This window comes from Xiphophorus maculatus, chromosome 1 (assembly GCF_002775205.1).
Source record: "Xiphophorus maculatus strain JP 163 A chromosome 1, X_maculatus-5.0-male, whole genome shotgun sequence".
NCBI classification, from domain to species: Eukaryota; Metazoa; Chordata; class Actinopteri; order Cyprinodontiformes; family Poeciliidae; genus Xiphophorus; species Xiphophorus maculatus.
The window spans coordinates 19,286,172-19,307,628 of NC_036443.1; the positions used below are offsets into that span (position 1 = coordinate 19,286,172).

A 21,457-nucleotide genomic window follows, 5' to 3' on the forward strand; every position below is an offset into this window, starting at 1 on the left:
GTGTGAATAGTCCATGTTGGGGGTGGGTATCTATGATACCAACAGGAGATCAGATCTCCTGTAGGTAATGCTCTTCAGTCTAGTTTTGATGCATACATGAAGTGTTTTTGGAGAGATGTGACCTTTTGCAGCTGATGTTGTGCTGCATTATCCAGTCTAAGTCGAAGTCTAAGTCTAAGGAACAATTGTGCAACTGTGAGATGCGTTGAGGCCATTACCAGGGTACTTATAAGGTAATGGCCTTATTTACAGAACAAAAGCAATCCTTCAGATCATTTGGCCTATCTCTGGATGTCAAAGTGGAGTCAAGGTGGACTAACTCCAGCACTTCTAGTGTTGATGCATGTCAGTGTATTTTGTTTTGTATTGTTTTTAGTTCTCATCAAGTTTGCAAAATTAAATTACATGTAAAAACCAGCATATCATTTTTTGGTCTTCAACAATGATTTTAAAATGACAACTGCTTACAGGGAATGTATAATGAGAAGTGGTGATGTCCATTTTAATCATTGACTGAATTAAAGCCCGACGGAAAGGAAATAGTATGGGACTCATCATAAGTGTGGAACATGAGAAATATTGATCTTAAAGACCCAGATAACTGGAAAACATTATTACAATGTATAATAATTGCTTGGAAACAGGAATTTATAAATATATTGACTATGGAGCATTTGTAGCATTCAACGTTAGAACTGAGTTTCGCAAAGTGTGAAAACTATTTTCACTTTCACATCCGTTTACTCGTGCTTCTCAAAACATCACTTATTGCACTGCCCCCTCTGGCCGGTAGGGGGTGTGGATTTTCTGGCATGTAAACAGTGACGGCAACGTTTTGCAGTGGTGGAGAAGAACGTGAACGTCATTTTTACAATGGCGGAGGCTGGGTGAAGAGGCAAGTGTGTGGAAAGCGGCGTCGCAATCGTCAGAGCTACAAAGCCTTTACCGAGCGCACGCTGCCCCAAAATGGCCCTGAACCCCAAGGCTGCGGGAAAGGCGGACTCAGAATGCGCGGAGACTGGCGAGCCACTCCCGGAGGGCGGCGAAGCCGACAAGAATTCAGCCGCCACTTCGGCCACAGCCAACCAAAATGGCGATCAGCCTGGATGCAGAGACGGTGTAATGCCTATACAAGAAGCCCCAGAACGGCGGAGGAGCATGCTGGCGGACGCCCGGAGCTCCAGCAGGTCTCCCTTGCCGGCGCAGAGATCGAGCGAAGAGCTGCCACGGAAAAATTTCCAGATTCCGAGGAAGACGAGAGAACGGAAAGGTGTTACCATATCGCTGCTGTTTTGAACGGAGCCTGTCCTGCTTTCATAATTCTAACTCCTGCATGCTGTTAGCCTGCTAGCTAGCTGCCGGGTTCCCCAGGTTTATTGAATTGTACTGAAAAGATTCGTCCAATTTACTCAGTTCACATTAGATTACACACGGGTAGCAGTGGTTGGTGTAGCACTGTTTGCAGACATAACGCTAGCATTGGTGGGTAAGGCTCAGATTACCAGCGGGCAGCAGTGTTGCGCCTGGAAGCTGAGCATCTGAGGACTGACCATCTGAAAGCAAACGTTGTTTGGGTTCTGCAGCTTTTCCGGGGACCATGGTCCGCCTGGATGTGTGCTTCAGCGCGAATGTGTTGCAGCAATCACCTGACGACATGAGGGTGTCTCTTTGACCTCACTGAAGGGCATGGCTTAATCCGTCCCACGAGTCAACCCAAACCCATTTCAAAGCCGGACTCCCCTTAATTCACCCCAACTCTGATAACAGAGCATCCCTCTTTCTAAGCACTTCATCACAGCATCCCTCTGTTCATTAGCCTGTACATGCAGCTTCCAGTGATTTCCCTCATCCTTTTGAAATGTGGAAGTCCACACAGAAAAGTGTGAACTTTCTTTAAACGCCAACAAATGTTTATAAATGCAGAAGTTTAGAAGAATTCGTTAGCGTTAAGTCACTTTAGATTCTGCTCTTGTAATATTTCCCCCTTTAAAATAAAACCGTGTACATCCTAGAGCTTAAATGCAAAGCTGGTGTACAGTGTGAGCTTGTCTTTAACTTTTTTTTCCCATGTAATGAGGGTTTTGTATGACCTGTTACCCCACAGATAGAGGCATTGGGGCTAGAAGTGTTTGCTTGCACTTGAATTGATATAGTGTGTCTATTAAGGCTGGTGTAAGGTTATTAATGCAGTTGAATCATAGTAACGGTTGCATGTTACTATGAAACAGTTGGAGGGTGGGTTGGAGATTTTTTATTTTTGTTTTATCTCTTACTCTACTCCTCTTGATGAGATTAGTTTGCTGAACACAAATTAATATTTGACTTGCGGTGTAAACCATGCAGAATAATAGATTTTACAATTTACCATAAAGAACAGATTTATACTATTTGTTTTGCTGCCCGGTTTGTCAGATCTGCACAATAGTTTGAATTAAAACCATAAAGGAGTCTTTGGATTTAATAGTTGATGTTATTTTATGTCAAAAATGTAATACAGTCACACTGCAAAAACAAATTTGGCCACTCGAATAGAATTTTGCTACTTTAAATGTCCACGGCTTGTATCGATTTTCAGCTCATGTTCTGTTTGTTTTGTGTATTCTAACATGCTTGCCGGTACAGCTTACTATTGCACTGATTCACTTGTGAACATCTGTGTGCAGGTCTGTACCAGTTTTTGCCGCCCGACAGTCGGGAGTTCGAGGACCTTGTGAAGATCATCTCCTCCTTTTACTTGGACGCATCGTCACGCGGGAGCTTTTCCTACTGTAAGGCCAGGCTGATTCACAACGAGCTGCTGGAGAAGGAGGTTGGTCCAAGTCCTCATTTGCCTAAAAACTGGAAATCGCTGCATCGTTTTTAAGAGATTCAGTTTGCTGGGTGTTATTGAACTTTTTGCCTCATTTTTGTTGTCAGTTCATTGAGAAGCGGAGAGAAATGAAGCAGGAGGGGCGAACCGATCAAGAGCTTGCTGAGTCGTACTGCTTCCTTTTTCCAGACAAATCCAAGGTTAGTTTGCTTTGAAAGCTACAATCCAGTGGTTTGAAGAGTTACTAGAGGTGTTTGATTTCTTCTGGAAATGCAAAGTCTTACATATCAGTTTTGGGCCTTAAAAATCATCCCATATGTCCAGATTTATCATCTTAAATCTTAATTTTCATTCATTTACATCTTAAATTTGTGTTTCCTTTGCTTCTTCAATTGATTGATTTGCTGTGAATTGGTGCTTCAGATAACCTGAGGTGTGCAGACAGGGATCATTCATTCTCAGAGCTGTACTTCTGACTAAGATATTATGCCACAGTTCTGCTGTGATTAAAAACTATAAGACTCATGATGTCGTTTACCAAACACCTCTGTCCCACACACCTGCAAACAATCTGTACATAAAGCTGGCTTGTTGTTTTTTTAGGGAATTGAAAATGGAAAAATCATAACATTCTTGTTGCCTTATCCACTGCCATCTTCTTCTGAACAGTTCATATTTTACAGATATCAGTGTTGGCAAAAATGTGTTGATAACCGTTATGATGGTTACAATATAGGTTGCTGTGTAAATTGTCCTGTTTGGTAACATGAGGCCAGAAGTAATATAGTTGTATACCAAAGCCAAAAACAATGAGCGTGAGCCAGTGTAAGTTATTGAGTTACGACATTATTAATTTAACCTATTCAGGGTTTTTTAAGCATAATTTATAAAGGTCTTAAATTTGGAGATGGTCCCAAAAAAATCATGTGAATTTGTAGTCAGATTTAAAAATAAATGTCCACTTAAGGCACCTTAGCATACGAACAGATCCGTTTTATCTAGAAATCTAAAATAAAATCGGTCCAATTAAACAGATATTCGTCAGTTAAATAAAAACTTTCTAAGTGTCGTCTTGTTTTTCCACCCAGCTTCAGTGGATCTGTGAGAAGGGATTGTCAGTAGGACACTGCAGGATTACAACATTAGGAAATTCATCCGTGGGTAAGCTCTTCTGTTTTACGTTATCGTTTAAGATAAAATGTGCTTGAGTACTTGAAATGTTTCAGTAGCTGTTTTCGAAATGCAACATCACAGATCTGTGTCAGTAGAAACAAAAAGAAATACATGACGTCTGTTATTTTTCCAATGTTTTGTGGTAATGTAGTTTGTTTTTTTTTTTACTTCCAATATAGGCATTTATCTCTCTAAATACTCTGATTTATTACAAATAAATCCTTTGGAAGTGGGTTCGTTTGGAGATATGATCATCTTTAAAGTCATGAGGGTAAGCCCGTCGTCATTTTGTGTTATTTTTCTCGTTCTTCATTTAACATGGGAAACTTCTAGCCTGTTGTTCTGTTTTACTTCTCAGGGACGAATAAAGCACATCCACGAGAACATGCCTAAGAACGCCATCGAACTTTCACCCAAGTTCGACTGTCACTTGTCCAAAAGTGCCAACAGGGTCACGTCTTTGCTGTCATATAGAGCTTTTGAGCTCACGCAGGTAAATGCCAGCTCATGTTTTTATACGCTTTTATTTTCTGTAATCGTTTTAGCTTCTCTAAAACTGCGTGTTTTGCAGCAATATTTTTTCGAGTTTGCATTCGATGAGATCAAACCGCGGCCCAGGCACGTGTGCCCCTATGCCGTGGTTTCCTTTCAGTACAAAGGCAAGGAGGTTGCAGCGTCTCCTATGACTGCACACAGGTACGTTATCCTGCAGGAAATGGTGACGCCCCGCAAACATGTCTAGGAAGCTTGCTTGGCTTGTTTAATATCTGTTTCTATATATAAACATCCAGATTCTCTTTTGAACAGGTTCAACACTATTTCTCCTGAAGCAAGTAGAGGTATTTTTTTTATTTTTTTATTTACTCCATATTTCCCGTTTTTCCTGTTCAGCTGTACAGCAGTTTTACATCTAAATCTCCCCATGAATCTTAAAAGAAAAACATGTTTAATGATTGTGAAGTTGGGTTCAACATCTAGTGCAAAAAAAAAAAAACAAACAAAAAAAACGGTTAGTGTGGTTTTTAGCGGTATACTTACCCACAGCTTTATGGTCATGTGGTTTTTGTTTCATTTCTGACTGTTTGACATGCTGGTGTTGCAGGGAAGAGCTGCTACACTGTGTGGAATGGCCCGCTGGTGAACAAGGGCCAGGAGTTATTCCCAGTTTGCTTACGGTCCTTTTCACGTCCCTACCTTCCTTTCAAGCTGCAAGTATTCCTTTTCTCTGTTAATCATTAAAGCCTCTTTCAGCTGAACTTTAACACTGCACATATTATTAGATGTGAGGAAAAAAAGAAATGTTAAAAAACTTTAACATTTTTTTAAAGTTAAAAAATCTGTGCACAGACATGTTGCACAGATGGCTGTGCAACATGAGGAATCAGTTATGCATCGCTGAGCGGTTACTGTTCTCTGCAGGCGTGAGAAGTTAGAGATGAATCAAGGCATGCAGCTGGATCAGGTGAAGAGGAAGATCCCTCCTTTTTTGTTTTCCTGGGACACCTACAGTATATCACGGGAAGGTCAGCAGCACGCACACACGTTTACATCTGTTGTAAAACTAGATGAGCTTTAGTTTAAATGCAGTATCTGGTTTGTATAATTAAAAATAACTATAGATGAGCTGTGTGTCGTTTTGTCTGCAGTGATGAAGTGTGGGATGTCCTGCAGCCTGTTTGAGGTGGTGGAAGGAAAAGGTAAAACAACCAGCGGCAGTCTGGCAGCACTGATCAACAAACTGGAGAGGGACCGGATGGTGAGATGTTTTTCTGTTACCCAGGCTTTTTATTTGAGACATAGTCAACAGAATAAATAAACCAACTATTAATGCACCAAGTCACCTGTGATATAGACAGACTTACTCAAATATTCATTAAAAAATGGATGAAAACTGAAAATACACCTTTCCCAGTCTGTTATTGCATAAAGAAACATATTCTCATTAATTTAAAAACAAACCAATCACTGTGGATACACTGAGAATTTGGTGTTGTGACCAAAACAGAACATTTGTGATGCCAATCTGAAACACTAAAGTCCAATCATTTAATTCTTTGAGGCTTGCTAAAAAAAATTAGGGGCTTGTTTTCTGTCATATAAGGATGTGTTGTAATTCTTTTCAATACTTACAAATATCTCTGTAGATTTTCACTGACAAGAGATGACTGGTTTTCTGTTGAGAAAATTAAGACTTTATTTTACAAAAGTGTTTTTTTTTTCCTGAAGATTAATGTTGAAAAAATATTTTGATATAAGATATTTCTGCTTTCATGCATGAATGGGGAGAATCTTGTAGCCTTTTAATTTTTTGTTGCTTCATATAAAAGTAGCACATCCATGTGGTACCTGGGAATATTATTTTTCTTCATGCTGAATGTTAGTTTTTTGCATTTGTTAAGCACAGAGTGGGTTTCTGGGTTGTCCTTGGAAAGAACATTTCAAGTCAACCAATCTGGGATTGTTTGGTCAGTTTTCCAAGAAAAGTCAAAATCAGAACTAGCTTTTAAAAATCTGATTGGTGCATTTTTAAACATGATTTTATTATAACCAATGTTCAGATAGAAAAATGCATTTGTTCCTCTTGGGTTTGAATTAATAAAATAAATGATGGCATTACTGTGTTGATTATTTTATAAGAAAACAGGCATGTCTAACATAATGATCTGCTCATTGTGTCCAGGTGCTGGTGAAGTCCTTGCTTGACAGGGGCTTCCTCTTCCTGTTGTCCTCTGCTCAGATGGTTGAGTCAAAAGGTACCGGAAAGATTTTCTGTACTTTCCTCCTTTTCTCTGATAAATCTCTGTCAGTCGAACCACCTACTTGTTGCCGTCGGTGAGGGATCGGCTTTTAAAAAGCTGCTGTTTGCTTCCCAGAGCGACGGGGGCGGATGGAGAAGAAGCTACAAGCATTATTCATCTTTCAGGAGTCCAGGATGGTTGTGAAGTATTGTAAGTCAAATTCTCTGTTAACGTGGCCTGTGAACAACCAGGGTGTTGTGCGATGAGCTTTTATGTAGCTCATAGCATAACATTTATGTATTAATGTTCTTTATATAATTGTGACATTTTTCTGGGAAATTTTTCTTTCCGTTTATGAAGAAGATGTAGAGACTTTAATGGCTTAACCTTTTCAGCTGTGCTAAGGTGCAGCTGGTAAAGCTGAGTCGGCCACTGACCCTGACATCCGCTCCTCTGTTGCAGCTTCGAGGCTGTTGGAGCCAGAGCCGCTGACGGTGGAGCCCCAGCCGGCCTTCCTGTCCACTGTGGAGCCTTTTATTCCTGCACTACATTATGCCTTGTTTAAGCTGCGTCCAAACCCGGGCAAGGAGCTGAGTCTCGGGGTGGAACGGCAAGCCACAGATTACCTGACGCGCATCGAGTCGGGAACGGTGCGGCCTTTCATTCTGCCCGACTACAAAAACAGTTTTGACGAAAGGGCGAGCCCTCTCTCGGTGCCTAGACCCAAATTCAACATGGACGGCGTGCTACGGTCGTACGTCCACAACTCGGCTAACTACTTTTTACCTCTGGGCAAGGCACGGGACACGATTGAACGAATAAGGAACCCTGCCTCCGTTCCTCCACCTGTACCCCCACCTGTTCCGGTGCCGGTTCCTGTTTGTGCTCCTCTTCCAGTCCCAGTGGAGTACAGCCCCGTTTCAGACTGGGGAGGCTCAGACCGAGGCTCGGACCGGGCAGAGAAGGTCTCCCTCGAGAGGCTCCCTCAGGAGAAAGTACCTCCTGAAAGCGCCAAACGGAGGCAAGACGTGACGCATTCAAACGGCGCCCAGCTGCAGCCCAAGCCCCACATGGAGCCTCAGAAGGCGCGGCTGTCTCAGAGCGAATACGATCAGGACAAGATGAAACAGCTGCTGAAGCTGATCCAGTTACACAAGAAGAACCTGGTGCAGGAACCGGGCAGGGATCAGGAAAAAGACGGGAGCTGGGACGCCAACAACCTGAAAAGGAAGTTCGAAGGCGACGCTGGTGGAGGGATGAACAAACACCAACGCACGGATCACCTTAGCAACGGCGAACCCAGCAGAGGTGAGACAAGTGGCAATCAAGTGCTTCGTTTCAGTTTAATGGGTTAATAGTTTGTTTGACAAGTAATTATGCATACTGCTTTCAAAGTCAGATCTTCTGAAGGTCTGAAGATTTTATTTGCATGTTTGCACAGCCTGATTAGTTCTGAGCAATTTGAAAGCTTGATGTGCATTTTTAGCAGATTCTTTTGAAAAATTCATGATTTCTAGAGATGCAGAACTCCCTAGATGGGTTTCCTGGCTGAGACCGATTTGGGTTCATTTAGTTTATTTTTTTTTTTCATTCAAAGGACTGAATTACATAAGAGGAAACAAAATGTTCCACAGCTTTCTCAGTGGAGGTAGCTCTAAGTCAGTTACACATCTGTGAAACCAACTTGTCCAGTTAGGAAGTGACACTCGGTGTGAATTAATTTCACCTGCTGTTGTGCAAATGGAAGAGGCCACAGGTGGAAACAAGAGCCAATTAGCAAGGAGTGGTTGTCAGATGGTGACCACAGACCTTTTCTCATCCTTTCCAGCTGTCATCTCGCTCGTGTTTATGTGTTGTCAGCGCGCTCGCAGCTAGAGGCAGCATGAGACGGAGTCGCTCAGGTAGCTCAGCTCATCTTAGATGGCACATCAAAAACAGATGAGTGCAAGGTTCATGAGAAGTACTGTCTGGAGACGGCATGGAGAACACTTTGCTGGCTGCAACATCCTCCAGCTTCACCGGTAGTCTTAGAGGGCATTTCTTTGGAGGGACTCACAACCCCCAGTGTGCTAGCTAGAAGTAGCCCGACTGCCCATGTGCTGGTGCTGTGGGCCGTGGGTTCCCAGGCCTCATGCGGCTGAAGTGTGTCAGCATTTCCTGCATGATGAAGGCTTTGCTGCTATGGACTGGCTTATTCGTTTCCCACACCTGATCCCGACAGAGCAGGAGTGTCGAACTCATTTTCATTTCAGGAGGACACGTCGAAATCACGAATGTCCTCAAAGGGCCGGTTATGGCGGCATGTATTGATAAAACTACCCTTTAACAAACTGCTAAAATATTTATTAATAGCTATCTCTTCATTCGATGAGTAGCTCTTGAAATGAGATACTGAATATGTTTTCATATTAATGTAATTTGACAGCATACAGATAAAACGGCTTTGATTTGATCAAATATTTAAGCACACTTTCTTGAAAGTTGTATTTATGTCGTCGTCTTGAGGGACGGATAAATACTTACGGCGGTCCAGACCTGGTCCCGGGGCCGTGAGTTTTACACTTGTGCAATAGAACACATGTGGTACATCATGTCTCGTTCTGATGCTATACTCCAGGTCTGGAAGGACATCCCTCAGGAGAACATTGGCCGCCGCATCAGGAGCTCATCCAGTTGTTTTTAGTGAGGTCCTACAGGCACATGGAGGCCACACACACTACTGAGCCTCATTTTGACTGGGCTTAATGAATTTCTGCTGAAGCTGGTTCAGCCTCTGACCTGATTTCCCACTTTTATTTTGAGTCCAGTTCTAAATCCAGATCTCCGTGGGATACATTGATCATTTTTGCTATTTTGTTCTTAATGCATTCTACTATGTTACGTATGCAGATTTTATTTATTGCTGGGTTTGGACGTCGGTGTGTTTCTTCTTTTCTTTTTCAAGCAGTGTAGTTTTGATTCCCAACAGAAGAAAATAATTATACATCTGTCCTTCACGTTTGCATTGAATGATATAATTACTGAGCTCACAATATCAGAACCAGATTCACTCTGATTGTTTTTTTCGTTTAGCTGGCCAGATGGACGACATCGGAGATGAGGCCGGACAGAGAGACAACCTGACGGCGGTGATGGAAAGCATGGGCATCTATGACACAGACCTGAGGAACCGCAGCAACACGGACGCCGCAACAGCCAATGAGACGCAGCGCCTCCTCAAAATCCTCTTGGCAACGCTCAACAAAGCCATGGCTCAGAGCTCCATGACCGTCCTGGCGAACCACGGCGAGTCGTCCAGCAGTTCAGGAATGATGGAGTCCATTTTGTCCGACTCGGCCCCTGCGGTGCAAATAGAGACGGTTCCACAGACAAACTACACCGAGGTGAGCTTCAGTCAGCTGATTGAAGTGGAATTTCAGTGTTAAAAGGTTTTTGTTTTGGATCTGGAACATGTTGTGTTTTCTGTTCAGGAGGACATGGACTGTAGTCCTGGAACTCCATTCAGCTCAGACTCGCCGATACAATCAGCTCCGCCCACAGACATCATACCTGGTGATATTCCTGTCAGTGAAGGTAATTGAAAGAGGGTCCTAAAAAGGCTCACGTTTAACCTTCTCAGATCGTTGAAGTCATAAAGATGTTCAGATTTCCCATCGTAGCTCTTCAGTTTAGTTTCCTCTTAAATGTGTACTTCTGTGGCTTCCATTGAGTTTTTAAACACCAATTGAGGTGAATCAGGGGCTTAATGTTGTCAGGTTGAATGCAACCCTCTATTCTGTCAGGACCTTTCAGTTGAACTTGTGGTGTCATGAACAGAGCCATAGGTTAATCTCAAAGGAGGCAGTGGTTCATATTTGAATGCTGTTGAGTTTTTTTCCCCAAGTCACTTAGAATATTTTTTTAATAGTGAAACACCACAGATAACAGCTTCAATTTATTTACAAACTCTTTTACGAAAAAAGGCAACCAGAATCAATGCTGAAGCCAATTGTAGGCAAAATATACCCGTTTTTTATTTTAAGGATAACAAGCCTTTATGGTGCTGAATTTCAGAAAAATAATTATATATATCACTCAAGCTAGAAAAATGTAACCAATTAAAACTTTAGGAAGCTGTCAAAGTAAACTGGCATCACCGTGACGAGTCTCCTCTCTGCTCTCATGCAGACAAACCTCTGCCTCTCGCCGAGTCCAAGCCGGAGCCCGAGGCCGCGCCGCCGGCAGAAACCAGCCAGGAGCCCAAGATGCCTGCTGCCCTGGAAGTGAAACATTCTGCAGCTGCGTTGGTTGGAGATGAAGTCCCCTTCCTTCCCTCCATCAGCCTTGACACCATACTGAACCAGGAGATCCACAGCCTGGCCTCCGACATCAGAGACCTCATGCAGACTCGGCACATCAGCTATGCTTCACAGCTTCCCTCGCGCCTGTCCCTGCGCCACTGTTGGCAGCCCAGCAGCTGCTTCTCGGACTATGTTGTCCCCCACGTTCTCCCCGTGTCTGTCGAGGGACACGTCGAAGTGCTCTGCGAAAAGATGGACAAGTTGATCCCCGCTCCACCTGCTTCCCCCAAGGTCACCGCTCCACCCCCCCCTGTGACGACTTCTAGTCTTACAACCCCGCCCCCTACGGCTGTCCAGGCTTCTAAAGCGAAAGCGGAGCTCTCCTCTTCAAAGGCCGACAGCGGTAAGACGAGCTGCGTCAGTAACGAGACGACATCCGTCAAGGCCAAAACGGAGGCCTCCTCTCCAGACCTGGGCGGAGGGCTTTACTCCCCCTCTCATGCCACAGCAGACTCTCCTGAATCAAATGCCCAGTCCGCCAGCGCTGCTCTGGACGGCGGGTCAACCCTGCTCAGCGGGAGCCTCATCGGGCAGCTCAAACCCGAGGTTTTCACCAGCCTGGTGGAGATCTTCAAGGACGTGACGAAAAACACGGTTAAATTTTACATCTACTCTGGGGAAGAAGGCGAGGACGGCACCATCTGCAAGGAGATTAAGGTACAAGCTGGAGGGACATTTCACTGATGAGGGGATTCTGCATTTTCCATTATTATTACAGTTGGAGACGCACCAATTAGGCTGTCTTTGCCTGATACAAATTTTCTGTTAGTGCTGAGCTGCTGATTGTTATCATTTATATTTTTCCCTCTATCGGTAAAACATAAATATAGAAGTAAATTGATTAGGGCTGCAACTAATGACTATTTTATCAATTATTCTATCGCTTATTCTGATGAATAATCAGATAAAAAAATGGAAACTGCTGCAGATTTTACGTTTAGTCACATATGCCCCCATTTTTTTTTGTCCTCCCCTCCAGGGGGTCTTTTGTGGGCTCTAGTGTCTCTTATATGAAAGTAGGCTGACAGGAAAGGGGGAAGACATGCGGCAAATGTCGCCGGGTCCGGGAATCGAACCCACGACGACCGCATCGAGGACTCAAAGCCCCCAAACGTGGGTCGCGCTATCCCCTACGCCACCACAGCACGCCCACATATGCCTTTTTAGCAAAGTATTCATTTGCAGCTAAAAATATGTATTTCTAAAGAGCAACATGTGAAGAGCACAGCCCTCCCTGAGTGACTGTACAACGTGTGGAGTTCTGGGTAGAACTTGTTCATAGAAAAGGTTTTTTTTATCTTAAATGCAAAATGTTTTTATATACTTTTTTTTTTAGATTTTTGGTTTAATTACTGTTCTGAGTTTGGTGTTCTTTCAGTAAATTGGTTTTATTGAGTCTGCCAGTTGACAATCAAATACTATATTAGATTATTTTAATTCATACATCACTATAAATTTGGTTAATCATTTCAGCCCTGTATTTATTTTATGAAGATTATCACCATTTATGCAGCACACTATATGTCCTTCACTTTAATCAGATTTTTAGTAACATGTACCATTGATTGGTGTGTTTGTAGACTGAAATAGTGGGACATCTTCAGATTGCTCCTATCAAAATGCAAAACGTTGCGTTTAATGACATCATAGATACAGTTGACTAGTTAATAAGTTTTCTACAGGATCAATCAGCTTTGTACTTTCTTTAGGAGTTTTTTCCAGATAGACTTAACTGTTATTTTTCTAATTAGACTCAGATTCTGTGATAATTTGTTGCATTTCACTGGTTAGAATTAAAAAGAAAAAAGCTGATCTCAAGAGTTTTTAAATTACAATTTCTAACTATACACCTTTTTTTATTTCCTAAGAAAAAAATCTCCAGATGATTTTAGTTGCATTCCTGATTTAATTGCTGCAATGTTTGCATAAATATACATATTTTAATTAAATCCTGAGCCTCTGCTGCAGTCTGCACACGCAGATGTTTACAAATGATGTGCAAATGTCTGAAGCACAGGCAGGATTCTTCCCGTTTTCCTGTCTCAGTGCTGTACTTTGTGTATCTGTCACTCCTTGTTGAAGGTGTAACAGAGAAGAACAGTCATTTTGTCTTTCTGCCTCTAACAAGACGTCTCTCCTGTCTGCCACAAAGGAGTACTTGAAAAGTCTCGGCAATAGCGAGTGCAGCCCGCAGACGTTTCTAGAAAACAGTGGAAGTTTGGACAAGCTCCTCATCATCATCAGGAACGAGGACATCGCTGCACATGTGCACAAGGTTCAGTAGCTTCTCCTCATGCTGCTTGTCTTACACTTCCAGTCTTTATCTCTGTGTTTGCTGCAATACTTGCGCCTAAACGTAAACACACAGTAAAGCTCCTGGAGCAAACATCCATGACGATGACATTACAGTCTAAAGCGGTGAAAGCTGCGTGATATTTATTTTCAGATTATTCTGAAAATGAACATGACTCATCCCACTGCAGATTCCAGCTCTGGTGTCCCTAAAGAAGCTGCCCTCAGTGAGCTTTGCTGGAGTGGACTCTCTGGACGACGTGAAGAACCACACGTACAACGAACTGTTTGTGTCGGGGGGCTTCATGGTGTCTGACGAGTTCGTCCTAAACCCTGATCTCATCACGCAGGGTGGGTCTGACTTTTTATAGCAGGAAAAATGAAGCAGAATCAGAACGTTGAGGCTGGATTTGTTAATGTTTGGACTCTGTTATGACATTTACTTGACCAAGTACACCACTCTCATTTGTCCATGTTTGTATGAAAGGCTGTATCGAAATAAAACAGTGTGTAATTACTTCATCAGAGCTTCAGCTGCAGCCAGCATGGACTTTTTGAAATCAATTTAGAAGAAATGAAGGCTGCTGGTTTTGGACGCCACAAATGTTTGTAACCAAGCATTACATGCCGGGACTCCTTAGATGTTGTTTATTGGCACCCATTTTGTAAATGACACAGTAAAGTAATTGCTTTTGATCAAGTTTGAAATGTAAGATTTTATGTGTAGATATTTTCTGTAAAGCAAACTTCTTATTAGGCTAGAAGTGATCAGTTTGCATTTGGGCTGAGAATTTTTAGTTCATGATTCGATTGCAGCTTCCACGGCCACAATGAGAATATAAATAAATTTTCACGACACCATGCACAAATGATACACTCTCGATAAATATTTTGGACATAATTAAAATTTCATGTCCTTTGCCTATTAACAAAATACTGCTGACATTATTCAAAGTGAGTCAACGATCTCTTACCTCATCTGTAGCTAAAACTAAATTCTTCTTAGCAATATGTCGCGTCTCTGCTGCCACTCATTTATGTCTAGACAAGTGTCAATATTATTCATTTTCATGATTCAGAACAAACATGCAGGATGCCATGCATCAGAAAATGTGCCGTTACTGCTATATAAGTTTCCAAGGCAATAGTTGCCATGGGTAGCTTTAGATCTGTACTACCTGCTGGGTTTGTTGTGTTTCAGTCTGTAGGGATTGTCTGTTCAGTGAAAAGCCGTTCAGATGGGAAATTAAAGCTAAAGAAAAGTTTATAGCAATGACACTAATGAATGCTGATGTCTTTGCTTGCTCTGTGTAGATCGTTTGCAAGGGCTGCTCAAGTTCTTGGAGGAACAGAGCACTCCTGAACATCCCTGGCAGTGGAAGGTTCACTGCAAGTCCCAGAAGAAGCTTAAAGAGCTGGGCAGGTCAGTATGAACCACAGCAGTGGCAATCAGATCACACAGCTCTGCCTTTTTCGATTCCCCCCCCCCCGCCTCGACTCAATACTAACCCAGAGTGACAGAACAAAGATAACAATTATCCTTGCCATTTTTTTTGTTTGCATTTTCTCCATTTAGCAAAGTAATTCTCATATTCACAACAAAACATCAAGCTCTATAATTTACACCCACCTGTTTCAGGAACTAAGAATTTTCTTCAGTAGCAATTTGGATCTTTGCAGAGATACAAAGAAACACTTTTCCTCCTGTTCATACTTATTCATAACAACTTTTAGACACCTTTTGTAACCATAATGTTTTCAACCTTGAACATTAATTGAGCTTCATGAAAATGTTCCAATTCTTAAGTTTCAGTGTAATGTCTTGATAAACGAGTTGATAGAAAAACAGGATATTCTGCTTTGGTACCGACTCTTGTTAACCGTTGATTTTTGAAAGGATTGTCCATCCCTGTGGTTTCTTATGGACTGTTCTGTCTCTTTAAGGCTAAACGCCAATGCCATGGGCCTCTTGAACCTTTTAACAACTTACCAGAAGAAGCACCTGGTGGAGTTCCTCCCGTATCATGAGTGTGACACTCAGTCCCGTCAGGCTCCGGATCTGGAATGCCTCATCAAGCTCCAAGCTCAGCACACACAACAGCGGCACCTGATCTTCCTCACAGGTATCACAACCTTTTTCTGCTCTCATCATTTTGTTTCCAACTCCCCAGCCAGAGTTTGGAAATCAACCAACTGATTGATGGTCATCAAAAGTCAAATAAAGAATTTTTTTAATTTCTCCCTTTATTCCTTAATTCATCAAAGCTAAGACTGAGTCACATGAAGTTCCTTCCCCCCCATTTATCCATCAGCACTTAATAAATAAGTTATTGACAGCATGAAGATAGCTTATTTGATTTAGGTAGTTTTCAGACATGCAGCACAATGTACTGTTCAATGCATTTGACTGACAATAGTTTTATTGAGTTCATAAAGTATTTGGTTAAGTATACTAATCTTCAAACGTATTTGAAGTATAATGACAAGATTCCTGCTTTAGTTAAGTATGTCCAAAAGTTACATTCTTTGTACAACAACAGAATTAATCATACTTTGTCAGGTTTAATGTAATCTTTTAAAATCACCAACATGTTTCCTCTCATTTAAAGTAATGCTAATATTTGTGGAGTGATCCAGCAAGAGTCCCAGTAGAGGGAGCTAGAGATTAGGAAGTGGGTGGGGGAGGCCTTCCAACCTCAGACTCATCAAGGTCTCATTAATAAAGATGAACGTCAAAATACCAGAGCAAACATGCAAAAAGCTGTTTGATAGTTGTTAGGTTAAATTGTTTGCAAGACGGCTGCCAACTGTATGTAATTTTGTGCTCTTTATTTTTAGTTTATTTAAATTCAGATGATCTTTGCGACATATATGTATATATTATATTTCTCCATTTCTGTGGTATGTAATATTTCTACCTCTATCCTAAAACCTGTAGCAATTTTTCTTTTGTGTGTTTTAGTTCTTAGAAAAATAATTGGAGTCAGAAGGTCAGACCTTCATGAAAACAGGACAGAAAGGGCCTGTTTGGTGCATCTCTAGTTTTGATCTTTTTTCTAGTGTCAGAAGATTCACTCAAAACAAATGTGGATTCTTTTAATTTCGTGTTTGAACAGAGAGGCCATTCGAAATGTTCCTGCAGTACTCTAGAAACGGAATAGTGATTGCGAGCATCGACGATGTTATGAGCGGTTTTCACAGTCTGATTGGATCCATTAATCAGAATGAGCTTCCTACACCACCTTCCACTGGTGAGTATCATCAACAGGAACATTAAGCACAAAAAAAACAGATCCCAGTTTTCCTAATTTATTTTCATTCCTTCACGGCTTTATGTTTCTCCCTCTTTCTCTGCCCTCCCCTGTTCTCCCAGTAGTGAATGATGAGTGTGTGGAGGCAGAGGACATGTCATTAGACTCCGATGATGGCGAGCCACCAACCATGTCTGATCCCCTAGAACAGGTTGAGGCTAAGAATAAGCCTGAGCTGCTGCCTCAGTTGGAGAAGGAAGACTTTCGCCCTCCACTCCCAGACCTGCCGACAACCCCTGACAGAACGTCGGCACTCGAATCCAACTCTCTCAAAACGGCCATCTCCCAGTTCAAAGCTACCAACCAGATCGGCTTGGCATGCTCAGACATCGGCAGCTTGTCACCAGGAGGTTTTCCTGTCAACACCCACCAGAGTTTCCTGTGCCCCTCTGCTTCCTGGTCATCCTACAGCGGTTCCTCCAGCTATGTTGCATCTCCAGCTTATCCCGCCTCGCCCTGTAGCGGCACCCAGGAGCAAGAGTACCGCCCCCCAACCACCACCGCTCCAGCACTTCCGACTCCGCCCGTCATGGCCATGGCAGGACCTCTCGCAAACCTGGCTTCCCTGCCCTTAGAAGTCAAACCTCCGCCTCCTCCTCCCTTCATGAGGCAGGGGCAGCCATATGGGTCAGATTCCTGCGGAGCGGTCTCTGCCGGCGCCTCTCTGCTCGTCAGCGCCCTACCTTATAAAGACCACAGTGACACGGCCCAGCCCGGGTTCATGGGGGCCATTCCTAAAAATGCTAGTGGGACCCCCACGCAGCACGACAGGATACTCAGTGGATCTGGGGAAAGCATTTGGGGTTCGACGGGGATGAGTGCCTGTGAGACTGCTTGCAGCCAGGGTGCTGTAACATCCAGGTCAGCGGACCCAAGCGGCGTCCCAAAAACAGGTGAGATCCCTGTGGGAAGCACACCTGGCGCCCAGGGGTGTAGGACTCAGGGGAACGGCGCTGAAAGCTTTGGAACTCCAGTGGGCATTCTCCCAGTGGCCACCAGAGGGGGCTCTGTACCCAGACCTAAGCTTCCTCCACCTCCAGTGGGGGGTTTGGGTTATGGCAGTATAGGTGGCATTCCTGGACATATGGAGCACGGACCTATGCGGGGGGCCTTAGTTCCTGGTCATTTAGGGGGCTTCAGAGGCAGAGGGGTCCCTCCGGTAGGAATCTGGCCTCGGGCAGGACGAGGACAGGAACTAGGGGATGGGAGTGGAACTGGGCCCTGCCTTTGGGGTTACCCATCAGGTAGGGGTGGGCCACATAATTACTACACAGACTACACATACACTCACAACTACGCCCCTGAATAGACAATCATCTGGATGAAAGGGGCAATGCAAACAGCATAAACCAGAGACAGAACTGGCTGAATGTATATATTTCCTTGTCATAAAAGCATTGATTTAAATCAATAAATATTAATTCTGGTTTTCTACATTAATAAAAGTTGATACAGGCAGTGCCAGGTGTCCTACTGTTGTGAAAACTGTCTGTACACTCTTTCCGTGTGATCTATTTGAGACCCCGTTCAAACCACTATATTTATATTTGCCAACAAATGTTTATGGCCTTCCAGCTTCTCAGAATTGACCACACTATTTCTGTTAATTCTGGTTTTTGAAACGGTTTCTGAACAAAGGGGGAAACAGCTGGTATTTTTTTAAAGAAAAACAAAATGAAGTGAATTGAATCTCACTTTTGCGGTTTTTGTTTTGTTTGTTTTTTTATTTGACATTTGTTTGTCCAAAATTCTATTAAAAACAAAACATTTCAAATCCTGTTTGTGTGATGGGTTTGACGGTGTCAATCAAACCATTAAAAAAAAGAAAAACACCTCCCGTCTCATTGTCATTTCACTCAAAAATGTGGGTTTTATTTAGAAATTAACTTAACATTGAAGTAAACTGTAAAAACTAGGCTTAAATGGGATTTAGAAAATGATTTTTCTGATAAAAAAAAAACAACCTTTGAATAGTGAGGTGAACATTTCTTAACATATAAAGGCACCTTACCAGATATATATTCTCCTGCAGTGTGAGCTGTGTGTTGAGCAGTTTGTTAGAAGTGCAGCACTTAAACGCTTTGAGACTCCATGCTGAGTGCTCCTGGCTCAACCCCATCACCACTGAAAGAGTAATTACGATGGTTGACGTTTGTCCAGTAAGGACGGGAGGAGTGGGGAGGGCCTTTGATCACCTCACACGATCTCGTGTTTTATAGAAATAAACACCAGAGGGAGCCATTTCCTCCTAAATGTAAGAAACCTCCGCCCATTTCTGGCAGTGTGTTGTCAGTACCAGAATAACTATAACCAGAAAAATTCTATTTAAACCATTAAGGCAGCTGCTGGTAAATCCACCCATCACACACACACACACACACACAAATATCCATGTTTGCTGCATCCCTCTCTACACTTTGGAAATGCTTTGTTGGCCCTGGAAAACCCACAAGTAATGCAATTTAGGTGACTATGCCATGCATTAGTCCCCTAAAAGAACTCACCACAGATTGTTCCTGGAGAAAAACAAATGTACTAAAAAACTAAATTAACCACTTGCACTATATTTTTAAGAAAAATAATTTCAGTTCAACCTAATAAAAAAACCGCGTATATGTTTTTTTTTTTGCATTGTGCACACTTCTTTTTAAATAGCAGTATTATGTAAAGTCAACTTTTTTTTACTTAAAAAAAAAGTATTAAAAAAGTTTTTTATAACATAATATAATTTACGTTATATTATGTTATAATATAATATACATGTTATTTTATGTTAAAATAAAATAACATAATATAATTTACGTTATATTATGTTATTTCCTCATTATACATACCAGGAGTGTTGGTTTGATTCGTTCATGCATGTTTGATGAAAGAATGACTCCCTTGACAGTCACTCTATTTGCAGAATGACATTACTTGACTAGTTGCTGCCTTTTTCACGAAGCGCCTCCCCACAGCTGCAGTTTCCAAGCCCAGCTTCCGCCTCACAGAGCACGCTTCCCGCGCTACTCCCCCAATCAGCTCCTGCAGACAAGCGACGGCATCAATTAGCAAACACGTGGTGGCTGTAGATGCACCTTAAGTTGGGTTGCCATCCGCCAATAAAATAGAAAAGAGGAAGAAAGATGCAAACACCTGGTGAGTGCTCATCATATCAACTACTTCTCGGTGAAATTATAGTGAAAACGTTATTAAATGGAGAAATGTGATGACGTTCTGACGGCAGTGTCGGAAAGAGTAGGAGTTTCTTAAGAGTCAGAGGATCAATTTCAAAGCGGTAAATTGCGAAGTCAAATTTCTTTTCAGTCATGTTCGATGTACAGCATTTTTATAACAACTGAAGGTAACACAAAGTTGATTGTGCTATACAATTGCACTATGTGCCTGGAATATGCTACATAATCCTTTCCCTTTAATATTTATTATTTAAACTCAAGTTAAACACATTCTTTAATTGGTAGGATATATTAGTTGATCTATTAGTTAGTTTGTTGTTTACTATGGTGCCTACGGTAGCCAAAAATTTACATGAAATAGTAAGAGTCGCACTACTTCAAAATATTTTTTGCTAAAGTAAAACTAAAAAGTATCCATCAAAGAAGTTACTTGAGTAAAAAAGTATTTGGTAAGCCTACTCAAGTATTAACTGGCCATTACACATTTGACAGTGAAAAATCTAAAGTTAATGTGAAAATTCTGTTTTTTAAAGACTAAAAGTAAAAAATCGTTACAAACAACATGATTACAAAACAACAAATTAAGAATATACTGTTAAAATGATTAATTTGGATACCATTGGCACAGATTTGTGTTTTCATGCTGATTTAGTTTATGACTTTTTTTTACATATTTAAGTCTAATAACATCATTATTTTGTTCTTGTTCAGTTCCTTTGATTTCCTGGAGAAAGCATCAAATTTGAAAGAGCTTTGTTGAAATGTCAAGCTAACGATCTAATCAAGGTAGATATTTTAGTTTCGGAGAAGCTTGTGTATTTTTTTTATGTATATATGTAGAAATGAGTCAGTGGGAGTGAAAAAGCAGAAACTCAGATGCTAATTTACTATGTAGAGCTAACACTTCATTATAATTAATCATTAACAGAAATGCAGGAAAGTTCAGATGTACATTTTGTCTGGTATGTATAAATCTAAAGTGCTTTAATGAAACTCCTTTATTCTTTTACATAAGGTATGTTGGAGTTACATTTGAATAGCTCCTGCTTCATTTGTGATAAACACAAAGACTGAATCTCATTTTCTGGGAGAGCCATACCTCTCCCATTATCCCATTGTATGCATGTAGCTTTAGGTTTATTTTAAATGCAATGGACACTGAGACGGAACATAAAGGAAGAGAGGTGTTATTAAGAGTTAAAGAAGAACTTGGGAAATAAGAATAGAAGAGAGGAAGAAGGACAGAGAGAATACAAAAAAACATAATTGGAATCTGCTTTTACAACTAGAGAGAGAGGAAAAAAATAGTGAACAGAAAATCCATAGTGACAAAGAGCATATATAACTACAACAATGTCGCTATAAAGCATCCAATATGATTAATACAATGATTAAAATATTTTACAGAGTAATGTGAGAATCCTATATGAAGCTGATCCATCATTAGTTGTCATTGACTCTCTATGTAAACGTAAAGTGCTGTATAAAGTGTGAAGGATAATTTCTTCTATTTTTGTGTTCTGTTTCAGGTTATCAAACTAATATTAAGGTAAAAAAAAAAAAAAAGATAAGAAGATACGATGACTAAATACAAAAAGCTGGAATGAGCTCATGA

General features: G+C 41.6%; 1 protein-coding gene across 2 annotated transcripts; it reads left to right on the top strand.

Annotated features, from left to right (window-relative positions):
* Positions 1 to 844: 844 nt before the first annotated feature.
* On the top strand, positions 845 to 18,496 carry LOC102235003 (protein TASOR-like). 2 transcript variants are annotated; one of them, XM_005815464.3, is made up of 23 exons: positions 845 to 1,270; positions 2,664 to 2,809; positions 2,917 to 3,009; positions 3,898 to 3,970; positions 4,162 to 4,253; positions 4,341 to 4,475; positions 4,554 to 4,678; positions 4,790 to 4,821; positions 5,085 to 5,190; positions 5,402 to 5,505; positions 5,629 to 5,738; positions 6,663 to 6,735; positions 6,856 to 6,930; positions 7,183 to 8,028; positions 9,793 to 10,103; positions 10,191 to 10,293; positions 10,888 to 11,717; positions 13,213 to 13,335; positions 13,544 to 13,703; positions 14,667 to 14,775; positions 15,297 to 15,475; positions 16,469 to 16,603; positions 16,726 to 18,496. In XM_005815464.3, the coding sequence occupies exons 1-23, from the start codon at positions 967 to 969 to the stop codon at positions 17,970 to 17,972; spliced, it is 5,511 nt and encodes a 1,836-aa protein (XP_005815521.1). In that variant the 5' UTR covers positions 845 to 966; the 3' UTR covers positions 17,973 to 18,496. The 2 variants fall into 2 exon arrangements, with proteins under 2 accessions (XP_005815521.1, XP_023191216.1); XM_023335448.1 differs by having other exon boundaries at positions 16,729 to 18,496.
* Positions 18,497 to 21,457: the final 2,961 nt, after the last annotated feature.

What these genes read in the sequence shown, in the direction of transcription:
- LOC102235003 (XM_005815464.3), top strand. Translation starts at nt 967, where the DNA reads ATGGCCCTGAACCCCAAGGCTGCGGGAAAGGCGGACTCAGAATGCGCG. An exon ending in ACGAGCTGCTGGAGAAGGAG is followed by an intron (nt 2,810 to 2,916) that starts GTTGGTCCAAGT and finishes TTTTGTTGTCAG; the next exon opens with TTCATTGAGAAGCGGAGAGA. An exon ending in TCCTACACCACCTTCCACTG is followed by an intron (nt 16,604 to 16,725) that starts GTGAGTATCATC and finishes CTGTTCTCCCAG; the next exon opens with TAGTGAATGATGAGTGTGTG.